This window comes from Felis catus, chromosome C2 (genome assembly GCF_018350175.1).
Source record: "Felis catus isolate Fca126 chromosome C2, F.catus_Fca126_mat1.0, whole genome shotgun sequence".
NCBI lineage: Eukaryota > Metazoa > Chordata > Mammalia > Carnivora > Felidae > Felis > Felis catus.
In genome coordinates, this window is record NC_058376.1 from 157491318 (window position 1) to 157504015 (window position 12698).

The 12698-nt window shown below is 41.6% G+C and overlaps 1 protein-coding gene across 2 annotated transcripts in view; it reads left to right on the forward strand.

Moving 5' to 3' along the window:
• Positions 1–12698, forward strand: part of ABHD5 (abhydrolase domain containing 5, lysophosphatidic acid acyltransferase) — a 31422-nt gene that overhangs the window by 1255 nt on the left and 17469 nt on the right. For both annotated transcript variants that reach the window (XM_045037978.1, XM_003992286.6), the window contains exon 2: positions 10872–10957. In XM_045037978.1, coding sequence (XP_044893913.1) covers positions 10872–10957 — 86 coding nt within the window. The remainder of the gene's footprint in view (positions 1–10871; positions 10958–12698) is intronic.

Consider the following 12698-nt stretch of genomic DNA (forward strand, 5'->3'; position numbering starts at 1 on the left):
TTAAATTACGAATATTATTGCCGTCTATTTCAAGGGTAGTACTTTCTTTTGGAAAATAAACTTTTCTGCTTACCTCTCTCTCTCTCTATATATATATATGTATATATTTTTTTAAGTTTACTTATTTATTTATTTTCAGAGAATGAAAGAGAGCGCAGGGGAGGGGCAAAGGCGGGGGGTGGAGAGAGAGAGAACCCCAGGCCGGCTCTGGCTGTCAGCACAGAGCTGGACACAGGGCTGGAGCCCACGAACCCTGAGATCCCGACCTGAGCCAGGAGTCCGAGGCTTAACCAACTGAGCCCCCCGGGGCCCCATCCCTATATATATTTACTATTTTGATAGCAGTTCTGCTTCAGATGTCTAGACAAAGTTGCATGCGACACGAAACCTAAAAGAAGATCACGTGGAGTACCGTGAAGACAGGTGTATTTGGAAAGATGCGGGTGGGGGGGCAGTTTTGAATATTAGAAACTGGGTTCTTCCCAGGAAGTTTGTTTACAGTATCAGTGGGCCCGTTGTTTTGGTTTGTTGATGAACTTCCTGTTGAGGTAAGATGCGGAATGCCCTCACGTGGACACGAGTAGGAGCCTGATTGGTAGCTTGATCCCCTCTAGTTTGTTGCAACATTTCTTGCTCCTTCTGAAACTGTGTTTAGGTGGACTTTCTGGTCTCCGTGTTGTGGTGGGGCCTGAGACTCTAGGACAGGACTGTGAAAGGAATTGGCGGCTGGGGCGATGTCCGCAGATCAGTGGGCACAGACTCTGAAGAATTGTAGGGAGCTGACCAGCCGCAGTCCCACACAGAAGCGGGCCTCCTGGGTACTCCTGGCGCTGTACTTGAGCAGGGTCCAGTGTCCAGACTAGGGTGGCCTTCTGAACTTTGCCAGGCAGGCGATCAACCACCTGCTCCTGCTAGGCGTTGCCTGAACGTGCTCGTATTCAAGCTAAGGTCAGCCCTGTGTGCACAGTATTACTGTTCGTTTTTCATTTGGAACTGCACCTGAGAGGGGGACCGGCACCCCATTAGCAAGCGGCAGAGCTGGGTTGGAGCCCAGGTGTCTTGACTTAGTTTAAACCACGTCTCTGCTGCCTCTCAGTGGGACTGGGACTCAGGCAGGAGCTTGGTTCTTGTTTCTTTTGCTCTACTGACACTTTGTTATTTAATCCTTGCATTGACGCCTAGAACTGTCCCAAGAGCCAGTGTTGGTTGCTGGGAAAACACAAATCTTGGATCGAGTTTTCTAAGGCATTTGAGGTTTAGATGGAGAATGGACAGTAACAAAGGAAACAATCATAAAATGGTTTAGGAAGGCTTTTTTGGCGCTTACGATTCTTGGTTTTTTTCTGTGACTTACATAGGTAGCCATGCCTGGACACCCTTTGGCTTTCAACATCTAACCCCTTTCCTTGCAGTGTAGTTGAGAAAGCTAAACGTAACAGGAGCGGGGTGGACTCCTGCGAATTGCTGCACGGGTCTCGCGCAGAATGATTATGTGTCAGTGGAGTTGAGTTGAGGGGAAAACCGCCCCGGAGTGGCTCGGCTGCAGGGTGGACAGAACAGGTGATTTGCAGTGGTGTGTTGGAGCCGCCCTGTGCCGGCAGCTTTTGGCAGCTTGAAATCAGCCATGGTGGCAGTATTCACACCACGGAAACCATCACATGCTGTAAACACAGGATTGTTTTTTCTCCCTCCTCCAGTGGGTTTACCAGCCTCCTGTTGGATTTACATCAGAATTTGACTGTAGTTCTTTGCCGTGCAGATAGGATAGTGGATTTCTCTATCTTTTAAAACGCTGCTAAGATCAGTGACTTCTCTCCATTGCCATCTCCCTTTCCCAAATCCTTGCCACCCAGCTTCTTAAAAATCATAACATTTCTGCATGACACATCCCAGTGGGTTTTTATTTTTCTGGGTACTTAATCTTTCTGGGGTCTTGAGTTTTCAGTGTTTGAAATTCTTATCAGACCTTGTAGCTCTTAAGACATTTTGCTTTGTGCCTTACCTCAGACCAGTAGTCACTTTTATTAGGTTCTTTTCTTTTCCCCGTTCTTTATTTAAAAAAAAATTTTTTATTGTTTATTTATTTTGAGAGACACAGAGGCAGAGCATGAGCGGGGGAGGGGCGGAGAGAAAGGGAGACGCGGAATCTGAGCTGTCAGCACAGAGCCCGACGTGGGGCTCGAACTCACAAACCACGAGATCGTGACCCGAGCCGAAGTCGGATGTTCAGCGAACTGAGTCAGCCAGGCGCTCCTTTCCCGTTCTTTAAATGTCGTAATTCTCCAAGACCGTCCTTCGTCTTTCATCTTTTGTCTTGTAGTTCACTCATCCTTGACGTGTCTCTTTTGTGGAGAGAACCGAGATGTCAGCCTCATGCTGGTGCCCTCTTCCGTGTTCTAGTGATGTTTCTAACTGTGAGCCAGATGCTTGCAACTCATTCCTTAAGTGTAACGTGTCCAGACTAGGATCTCATTTTCACCTTTCTTCCCCTGAACTAAACAACACTGAAAGTCCGGTTCTTCTCCTTGACTTCCTTATTTTCCTTAGGGCGCTTCCGTGCTCCTGGTCATCCGGATTCAGAACTGTGGCCTGGTCTTTGACTGCCCCCTTCCATCCATCTTCTTTGCCCTGAATACCAGATCTACCAAGCCCAGCTGATTCCAAGTACATCCGCTTTCTGTTTCCAGTGTCACTGGGGAACCACCTGGCCCAGATCCTTCTTACTCCCTTTCCCGGATCATAGCAGGCTTTAGCAACACGTTTTGTTCCTATGCTTTCAACATAGCTTATTTCATTAGTTACTTTTATCTCTCCAACAGACACTGTCTTGTTTGCAGTGTAGCCACACACAGTGGCTTTATTACAACTACTCAGCCTGACTTCAAGCCCTTTGCAACAGTGTGGCTCTTTCTTATCTGTCTTTGGAGTCTTATTTCCTCCTGTTGCGCTGGGCTCTCCTCTTTCGTTGTTTCCTAAACATGTTCCTTACCTCTGTTTCCTCCCTTGGCTTGGTTCACACTGTTGTCTGTGACCCAAAACAGATTGTAGTCTCCCTTCCCTAAAGGTCTGTGGTGTTTTCCTTGATGGTGCTTCTACCCTGTTTTCTAGTATAGTTATTTGTATACTTGTTTTGTCAGCTCATTGAGGACAAACCTTTGTCACACTCAGATGTCTGGTAGAGCCTGATGGGGTTTTGTAAATAGTAAGCTTCAATTAATGTTTATTGAATTAAACACTTCAATATTATGAACTTATGCCGACACAAACATTAAGAAAAAAACCCTAGTAATTGATTTTATATTTTGCAGCTTTGTAACTTGATGTTTTTACATCCTAAGATATTCAAAGAACATCAAAAGATACATTCATTAGAATTCAAAGTTTGAATTTGACTAGGATAACAATAAGATCCTGAACTTGAGTTATATTGAGGAGGTTGGGAATATGGTTCTATTTCTTGACCTTGGATGAACCAACTCATACTTCATTGTTTTGCCTGTTCTCCAAAATGCCAGTCACAGACCAGCAAATGGAGATTTTAGTGCTGTGACAAAGAATTTAACAAAAGATTGTAAAGTCCCAGGATGGTCCACTTAATAAAAACAACACTGGATAGTACGTTTGAGAATTACAGGTGACTCTGAATGGAGTCACCTGTAATTCCCCACCCCTGATTGTGAATCATAAAGAATTGTGTGGAAAAATGATTTTATTAAAGTTATTATTGGGGCGCCTGGGTGGCTCAGTCGGCTGAGCAGCTGACTTGGGCTCAGGCCATGATCCTGCAGTTCACGAGTTTAAGCCCTGAGTCAGGCTCTTTGCTGACAGCTCAGAGCCTGGAGCCTGCTTCAGATTCTGTGTCTCCCTCTCTCTCTGCCCCTCCCCCACTGGCACTCTATCTCTCAAAAATAAATAAACACTAAAAAAAATTGTCTAAATTATTATTCAGTTTGGTCTAGGATTTTTAGTTTATCTAATAGATAAACTTATTTTAAAGCTTTTTAAAAAAATTTAAAATGCTTTTTATTTATTTTTGAGAGAGAGAGACAGACAGACAGAACATGAGTGAGGGAGGGGCAGAGAGAGGGAGATGTAGACTCTGAAGCAGGCTCCAGGCTCTGAGCCCTCAGCCCAGAGCCCAGCGCGGGGCTCCAGCTTGTGAACTCCAAGATCATGACTTGAGCTGAAGTCAGTCACTCAGCCAACTGAGCCACCCAGGTGCCCCTAGATAAACTTATTTTAGAACTAACATGAAATGTCACTTAGATTTGTTAAGCAGCGTAAATCTAAAAGTACACCTGTAGTTCTATTTAAGTATGTTTGGTGCTGTGTCTGACTCCAGAATGGTGTTTATTGTGTGAAAAAAGGTAGGAGACAATTGGGGGAAAGTATCACCAGCACCTGACTATGTCTAAAATACTGATTGTCCAGCTCTAGGTCGGTCTTTAAAAGTTAGATGTTAAAAATATAGGGGGTAAAAAGTTAAAGAATGTGAATTAATATATTAAAATATGTCAGAGGGCTTGGATGGTCATTGATCTAATGGTTAGTGATCATTTGAATCATGTAAGTATTACTTATTTAAAATGAAAGGGCGTGTTAGTCTCCTAAGTTACGGTTATATGAGACCTAATTCTTTTTGTTTCCTCTTTTCCAAGAATATGATTTAGGAAACCATTACCCAGGAAAGAAGGCCTTTATTTGCAGAAGGGTCGTAATGTCCGACTTGAAAGTTTTTAATCATTCACTGGGTGAGGAATTATTTTAGAGGAATATATATATTCACACCTCAAATTTGGATATTTGCAAAAGAAGCAAAACCTCATAGTTTCTCTAAACGAGGTACAACACTGTGCTTTAGAGTAGGATAGAGAGCGGTAATAAACAGCTTTTCTCTCTGGACAGGACCAGTATAGAGATGGAAAGTCATATTAACCAAAATTGTAATATAATGAAATCCTCTTTACTTATAACCTAATTAGAACTGTTATTTAAGTGGCCAACAGTGTGTGGAAATTGGCCAGCCTTCTGTATGTTTTCTTCAGAAAACGTTGAAACCTGTTTCACAATATTTATAGATTGTGCAATTCAGGTTTGGTAATACTATAGATAGATGTCTTAGAGAACAAAACAGGGATTACCAGGAAACTTAAATGTTGATGGCAATAGGGTATAAATACTTTGTTAATGATATTTGAAAAATTAGGTAGAAAGTTAAGGTAAAAAATGTGGTGTTTTATCTCTCAAACTCAGGATACTTAAAATCAGATTCTTAAATTAATAAACTCTATTGATATGTTAAGCATATATTTGTCTTAGAGTTGCCACCTCTCCTGCAGTCTTTCAAATTCTTTTTTTCTTTTCCTTCCTTCCTTCCTTCCTTCCTTCCTTCCTTCCTTCCTTCCTTCCTTCCTTCCTTTTTTAACTCAGAAGTCTGCTCACTAAAAAGATTCTCTGTGTTTATTACAGAGATTATAAAGCAAGATTTGTTTTATTTGGCTTTTGATTTGATGTTTAGGGCTGGGATCTCCAGTCTTGCTAATAGGCGTGTAGAAAATGTTTTGGGGCACATTGGTAAGTCTTCCTGTTGTCCTAGATAGGTGTTAGTCCCCATCATGAATGACTGTTTCTTTATATCGTGACTGACCTTTGGGTTGCTTCTGAAGTTAGGGCCTCAGCCAGTGGATGAATGGTGTTTATCAATGATCTGCTTAAATAAAACAGGGAAGTTTTGCTTTTCTGTTTATTTTCTGAAGCTATGAGAAGGCAGCCTGTATCTTGGTTACCTTTTTGTTTGTTTTCTTGTTTACTGTTTATATCTGGGCCACATGAGTTTCATATTTACTTTGGATTTTGTGACCTCAGAAGAATCGCTGGGTATCTGACAGGCTTCAGCCTTGTGTCCTTAGTGCCAGTTTCACGCACCAAGCCTACGATGCAGAACAACAATGGAGGACACAGAAGATCTTGTGGGAGGGGCAGAGGGTCTCTTAGAAGATGAGGTTTATACCCGGAAGGCAGAAGGTGAAGTTGGATGAGTGTCTTGGAGGGTTGAAGCAATAGTGGTGGCCAGCTCAAGACTGGGAACTGGGAATGAAGAGTGATCAAGAAAAGGACAGAAAAGAGAGACCCCAGCTTTGTACTCTTTAGAAATGTTCCTTTGAGCCTATTATGTGTGTTGGAGTCAATCATGTGGAGTGTCTCTAAGAAAGAAGACAGTTTCCATAAAACATATTATCATCTGGTTTAGGCAAAACTGATTGGACAGAAATACTATCAAGGCTTAGGAGAGGAGAGGTATCTTTACGGTTCTAATGAGTAAAAATAAAATATTTTACTATGCTTTGTTAAATATAGATTTTTCAGTTTAAATGTACTTCAGAAAAATTCACTTAAAAACAATTAGCTGCTTCGCTGAAAAGGTTGCCTTGAAAACCTGAAGAGGATTGGTGGCTCCTGCGGTTGAAAAGCCCTGAGTTTTAGCGTGATGCACTAGACTTGCAAACATAAAAATGCTGTTTTGCCTTTTCTCTTTGAGTTAAGCCCATCACCAGGAGGCAAAGATGGGTGGACCAGATCTGTCCTTTGAAAGCTGCTGTAGGCATAATTCCTATATCGCAGGCTGGTGTATAACATTTTAAACTCGAGGACCTGTACGTAGCAGGTATTCAGAGAATGTAAATTTTTCAAAAAGACTGTAACATGGGGCACCTGGGTAGCGCAGTAGGTTGAACATCCAACTCTTGATTTCAGCTCAGTTCATGATCTCACGGTTCATGGGATCAAGCCCTGCGTCAGGGTCTGTGCTGGGGGTGGAGCCTGCTTGGCATTGTCTCTCTTCCTCTCTGCCCTTCCCCCCACTCCTGTGTGCACGTCTGTGTGCTATTTCTCTCTCTCTCTCTCTCAAAATAAATAAACTTACAAAAAAAAAAAAAAAAAAAAGAAACAAAGACTGCATTTGTGTTTTCTTTGCCCCAACGTGTCTGTGATGTCTTTTGAAGCACTAGTAGATTATAGTTCATTTCACTTTATTTGTTTGATTATTTATTTGTTTGTTGAGTACCAACCTCTGATTCTGGCAAAGAACTATGCTATGGTTTGAGGGATATATAAGAACAATGATGAGATTGAGTTATAAGTAGCTTCCTTTTGGTACTAGCTCATATTTTTGCGGCCTAACAGACTTTGATGACCATTCCTGGTCAAGGACAGAAGAGCTTCAGCTTAATAATGGTTTACTTTTTAAATTTTAAGCTCTAAATATCACGAGATTCTTTTAACTGCCCGTTAACTGCTTTTTTTGCCGACAATTGACAAATTGTTGAATGATTGAAAAACTCATTGCTAAAACTTTGAATTGTTTTTCCTTGATAATTTGTAAATAGCCTTATATATTTATAGACTAATAATGATGTTTTCTATTATGTTTATACCTTGTTAGTAAGTTCTATGTATCATTTGTGGGAGATGCCTAGGGGTCATATCATCTTACCCTGTTAATGTAGAAGGTTTGAAACTAGCACAGAGAACATTTGGAGTGGAGCCTGGTTAGAATGTAGGCTACTATGTGTCTTCTTTGCCTTGCAGGTCTAAGGAATGTGCCTTTGTCCTGTGACTTTGTCCTGTAGGTCATGACAATTCCTCACGCATTTTAAGGAAGATAGTCACCTGAGAAAAAAGAGCTTTTGAAGTCAGACAGAATTGAATTTAAATTTCTACTTGTGTCACTTCCTTACTACCCTAATACCCTTGGATGTCGTGCTTAACATTTCTGAACCTTACTTTTAACATCTGCAAAATGGGGATAACTTGGACCGAAAATACCCTGGATTCTGAGTGACTTAATCATTATGCAGACATTTATTGAGCGGCTATTATACATAATGCCCAGAGAGATTCTATAGGACAGGGAAATGTAGGATGGACCTACAAAGCTTAGAAAAAGCTGGATTTCTCTACTCACACCTATTCCTAGTTGTGCGTTCTGTGTGGTTATTAGTGGTACCTGAGTCAGAAACCTGGAAATCCTCTATTACACCTTCTTTATATCCAACCAGTTATCAAATCCAGGCTGTTTTCCTTTTTTTAGTATAAAATTTTATGATGAAATGCTTACATCTTAAGTGTTTATTTGCTGGATTGTGACATATGCATACATCTGTGTAATTCAACCACCTGTTCAGAGAATGTCACTGCCATCTCAGAAAATTCTCTTATATTCAAGTGATCCACTTGTAATTCACTGTAGCTAATACATTTCAGGTGAAGCAATAACTTCATTTATAACAGCAATGTATGGTAATATACATTGGTGAACACAGAGTCCTTACCTTCAAGGATCTTACAGCTGGGCGAGTATATTGATGAGTAAATATGAACGTTATAACACAACTTGAGAAGGAAGAGAATAGAGTTGTGTATTGGGTGTTAATCCTGCCATCTTGATCTCGTCCTGTTTGGGTATGTGGGCAAAGGGGAAATGAAATCGAATCAGAGGGTGGTAAGAGGTATAATGGATCATGACAAGAAGGGGAGATGCATGTTCTAAGGCTATTCAGGCCCAGGAAGCAAGAGAACAGGGGATGTTGTGTGGCCAGAAACAGAATAAGAAATGGCAAAAATGACACTAGAATATCAAGTAAAAGCCTGGAGCAGGGCTGAGCTTCCTATTGTAGGTAGCTAGAAGTAGCCTTCCCTTGGAGGTAAGGAGTGATGCAATATGACCATTCTTTGTCAATTTCCATCTTCAAAGTTCTTCTGAACCTTATTTAAAACTCTCATTTTAGGAATTACTAATTAACATCACATAATTTTAGTGAATTGTTCTGTTGTCATCAGTATAATGTCAACTACCATTTATTCAATGTTTCAGTATTTTATCTTGGGGGCGCCTGGATGGCTCAGTCGGTTAAATGTCCGACTTTGACTCAGGTCATTATTTCGCAGTTGGCAAGTTCAGGCCCCGCGTCAGACTCTGCTAATAGCTTAGAGCCTGGAGCCTGCTTCCGATCCTGTGTCTCCCTCTCTCTCTCTCTCTCTCTCTCTCTCTCTCTCTCTCTCTCTCTCTGCCCCTCCCCCACTCATGCTGTCTCTCTCTCTCAAAATAAACAAACATTAAAAATAAGTAAGTAAATAAATAAATAAATAAATATTTTATCTTGGAGTATACTCCATGCTTTACATCTGTGGTAGTGGTCCCCAAAGGTAATGGTCTCAAAAGACGTGTCCATTTTCTAATCCTTGGCACCTGTGCATGTTACTGTATATGGGAAAGATTCTGCAGACTTTTAATTTAACTAATTACAATTACTTTGAAAACTGCGATGATCCTGGGATGTCTGGGTGGGCCCTAAATGCAATCACTAGTGATTCTATAAGTGAAAGGCAGAGGGAGATTGATTACAGACAGGGAGAAGGACGTCACACAGAAGGCAGTGTGGTAATGGATGGGGACAACTGGAGTGACCCTGCCTTAGGATAAAGAATACCGGCAGTCACCAGAACCCAGAAGAGGCAAGGATTTTCTGATAGAGCCTCTATTGGGAGTGTGGCCCTGAATAAATTTCTGTTGTTTTAGGCTATGAAGTTTGTAATTTGTTATAGCAGCCGTTGGAAACAATGCCCTTGTTACTTGAGAACACACATCATGCACTTCCTTATGTGCTTGTGCTCATGCCCTTCATGGGGGATGCCTCAATTACCACTCTAAATCCTGTTTACCTAGAAGATGTAGCTCAAAAGTAACTCTCTGATGCCCTCAAGGAGAACTGATCACTCTTACCTCTGTTTGATAATTGATATGTCCCAAGTGATTAAAATAGTTCCTCACAGATAGTTAAGTGCTCAGTAAGTACTTGTGGAATGAATTCATTCCATCATGTATTATAGTTGCTGGGTCACCTGTTTCCTCCATTAGATTCCACCCTCCCCCTTTGATATAACATTGTATAAGTTTATCAACAAATCAACTGTGTTGATTTGACACTATTTATATACCATTTATATACTGCAGTCTGGTTACACTTTAGCTAACACCTCTTACAACATTACATAAGTGCCATTTCTTTTGAGGTTGTGACATTTAAGATTTGGTCTCTTAGTTTTGAAGTGTGCATGTTACAGACCATAGTCCATGTGCTATGCTTTAGATCTCCAGAACTTAGGCCTCTTCTAGTTGTACCTTCTAGTTTGTATCCTTCAGCCTGTTTTATTTTTAAATATTCCTTGGCCTCATCCTCTTGGTGCCATAGCCTTGGTTTAGGCCCATACCTCTCATCTGGAAGCTGCAGTGGTTTGTCTTTCTTCCTTCTCGGATTCATTTTCTCTTTAATCGGGAAGCTCTTCACTTTGGATATTCCTGGTCAGGAGCTAGCTCTCACTAACTGTCACAGAACTGCTGACGTTTTGCGTTTTCCCAGATTGTTAGGATGAGCTTGTGGTCTGCTGCTGCCAGGCCGGGAGTTAAAGGTTCGTCCTCTCCTTCGTTAGCTACTGGCAAAGCCTGTCTTTTCTCGTGTCCCCACACCTTGCCTTACTGGTTGCCTCAGGCTTGCTTCTGTCCCCCCTGCCAGATACCTGGGTCATTCTTTTCATCTACTATTTATTGGAGCCTGAAGCTTTTTCATCAACAGTTAACCAGGTCACTCTAGGCCAGCCATGTGTACCTGTAGGTTCACAGGCTGAAGTTGAATGTCTGCTGCCCAGTACTTTACCACAATGCTTTGTATGTATTAGGTGGGTTGTGCCACAGGTAGACAGCTTCACCGTCGTATAGACGATAAGTTTCCTGTTCTGCTTTTCTTCAGATGTGACAGCTGGGAGTTGAGAAGAGCATTAACATCTCTCTTTGTATTTTGTTTCTGATGCTCTAGGTCAGGATGGCTAACTGGTTGGCTTCCCACCTGGTGCCCTACATCTACATCACACCTTAAAGAAGCTGAAGAGAAAATTTTAAAATGTAAGGTTTTCTTCCTGTAAGTTAACTGAGCTATTTGCTGAACTAGATCTCATAGGTCACATTGCCCAGAAACTGGAGATAAGGTTCTGTGTGTGGTCTGTTTTTCCCTTTACCATGTTATTAACAAGTGCAGAAATGCTGGGAAGCAGGGGTTCTCAAACTTTTTGGTCTTGGGTACCTATTATACTCTTTAAGAAAAAAAAAAAATTTAATGTTTATTATTTTTTTTTTCTTAAAATTTTAATGTTCTTATTTATTTTTGAGACAGAGACAGAGCATGAGCAGGGGAGGGGGAGAGAGAGAGGGAGACACAGAATCCGAAGCAGGCTCCAGGCTCTGAGCTGTCAGCACAGAGCCCGACGTGGGGCTTGAACCCACGAATGGTGAGATCATGACCTGAACCGAAGTTGGACGCTGAACCAAATGAGTCACCCAGGTGCCCCCCCACTATACTCTTAAATTAATTAAAGGACTTAAATTAGTAAAGACCTTAAGGAGCTTTGTTTATCAGTTATAGCTATCAATGTTTACCAACTAGAAATTAAAATGGAATTATTTGAAATATGTTAATTTATTCATTTTAAAGTAATAGAAACCTATTACAGATTCATGTTTTCTAAAAATAACTACTTCCCAAGCAGAAATGTAGCGAGAAAAGTAGCATTGTGTGCAAATCTCTTTAACGTTTGGCTTAATATAAGGTTAACTGGATTGTCGAATCTGCTTCTGCATTAAGACTGTTGGTAATCACATCCATGTGATCTCTGGAAACTCCACTGCATACCCATCAAAGAATGAGAGTAAAAAATTAGTTTTGTCATGAAAACAGTTTTGACCTCCTAGATCTCCGGGAAGGGTCTCAGGGACTCCCCAGAGATCCTGACTATGCCTGATCACATGCTCTAGGTGTTTCAGAACACATGGCCTTGTGTGGTGAAGCACTTACTAGACTGGAACAAGGTATCCTGGTCCAGGCCCAGACCTGCAGTCTGGTAGTGTCAGGATCTTGGATAAGCCACCGTCAGTTTCCCATTTGTTACCTGTAAAATGAAGGGGCAGGATGATCCTTAGAGTTCCTTCTGGTGCTAGTTTCGTAGGATTCCTTAATTCTGCGTTTCAGTGGTGTGGAAACCTGTTTTTAAAATTTCTTACGAGCACTGAAATTTGCCCAAACTTGCACTGTTGTGGCAGGGCAGTCCTGGTATCTCTGGGTATATATTTCCTGGCAGTGGTGCTTACTGGTTCCCTACTGATTCCCTACCGAGAGAGTCTGGGGGTGCAAAAAGGAATGAGAATCGGGCCCTGGTTCAGTGTCAGATGTGAAAACAAGTGGGGTGAGCTACCCAATAGAGGTTACAGTTGGTGTTGATGGGAATACGCAGACATCTGTGTTCAAAATGCTGCCGTGGTTTGCTTTGGTACCGATGCTGGATCATGTCCTTTTCTAAACCGACGGCATTTCCCCCCATTTGGAGGCCTGGGCTCCATTACTATTCTGAATGAATGCTGAGTTTCCTCTTTACTGTTACTGTGTGGTACAAAACCTGAGATTATTTGTTTGGCTGGAGGGCAGAAACTCCCAGTTCTCTGGTGTTTGTCCACTACGGGTGAATACGGGCAAGTAGGTGGTATATCTAAAGTGTCAATAATTCAGTTGATAATTTAACAGAAAGGAATTTCAAATTGGTTTTGTCTTTAGTCAATTTGGGGGAGATTTAAAGTGTTGAGTCCCACAGCACTG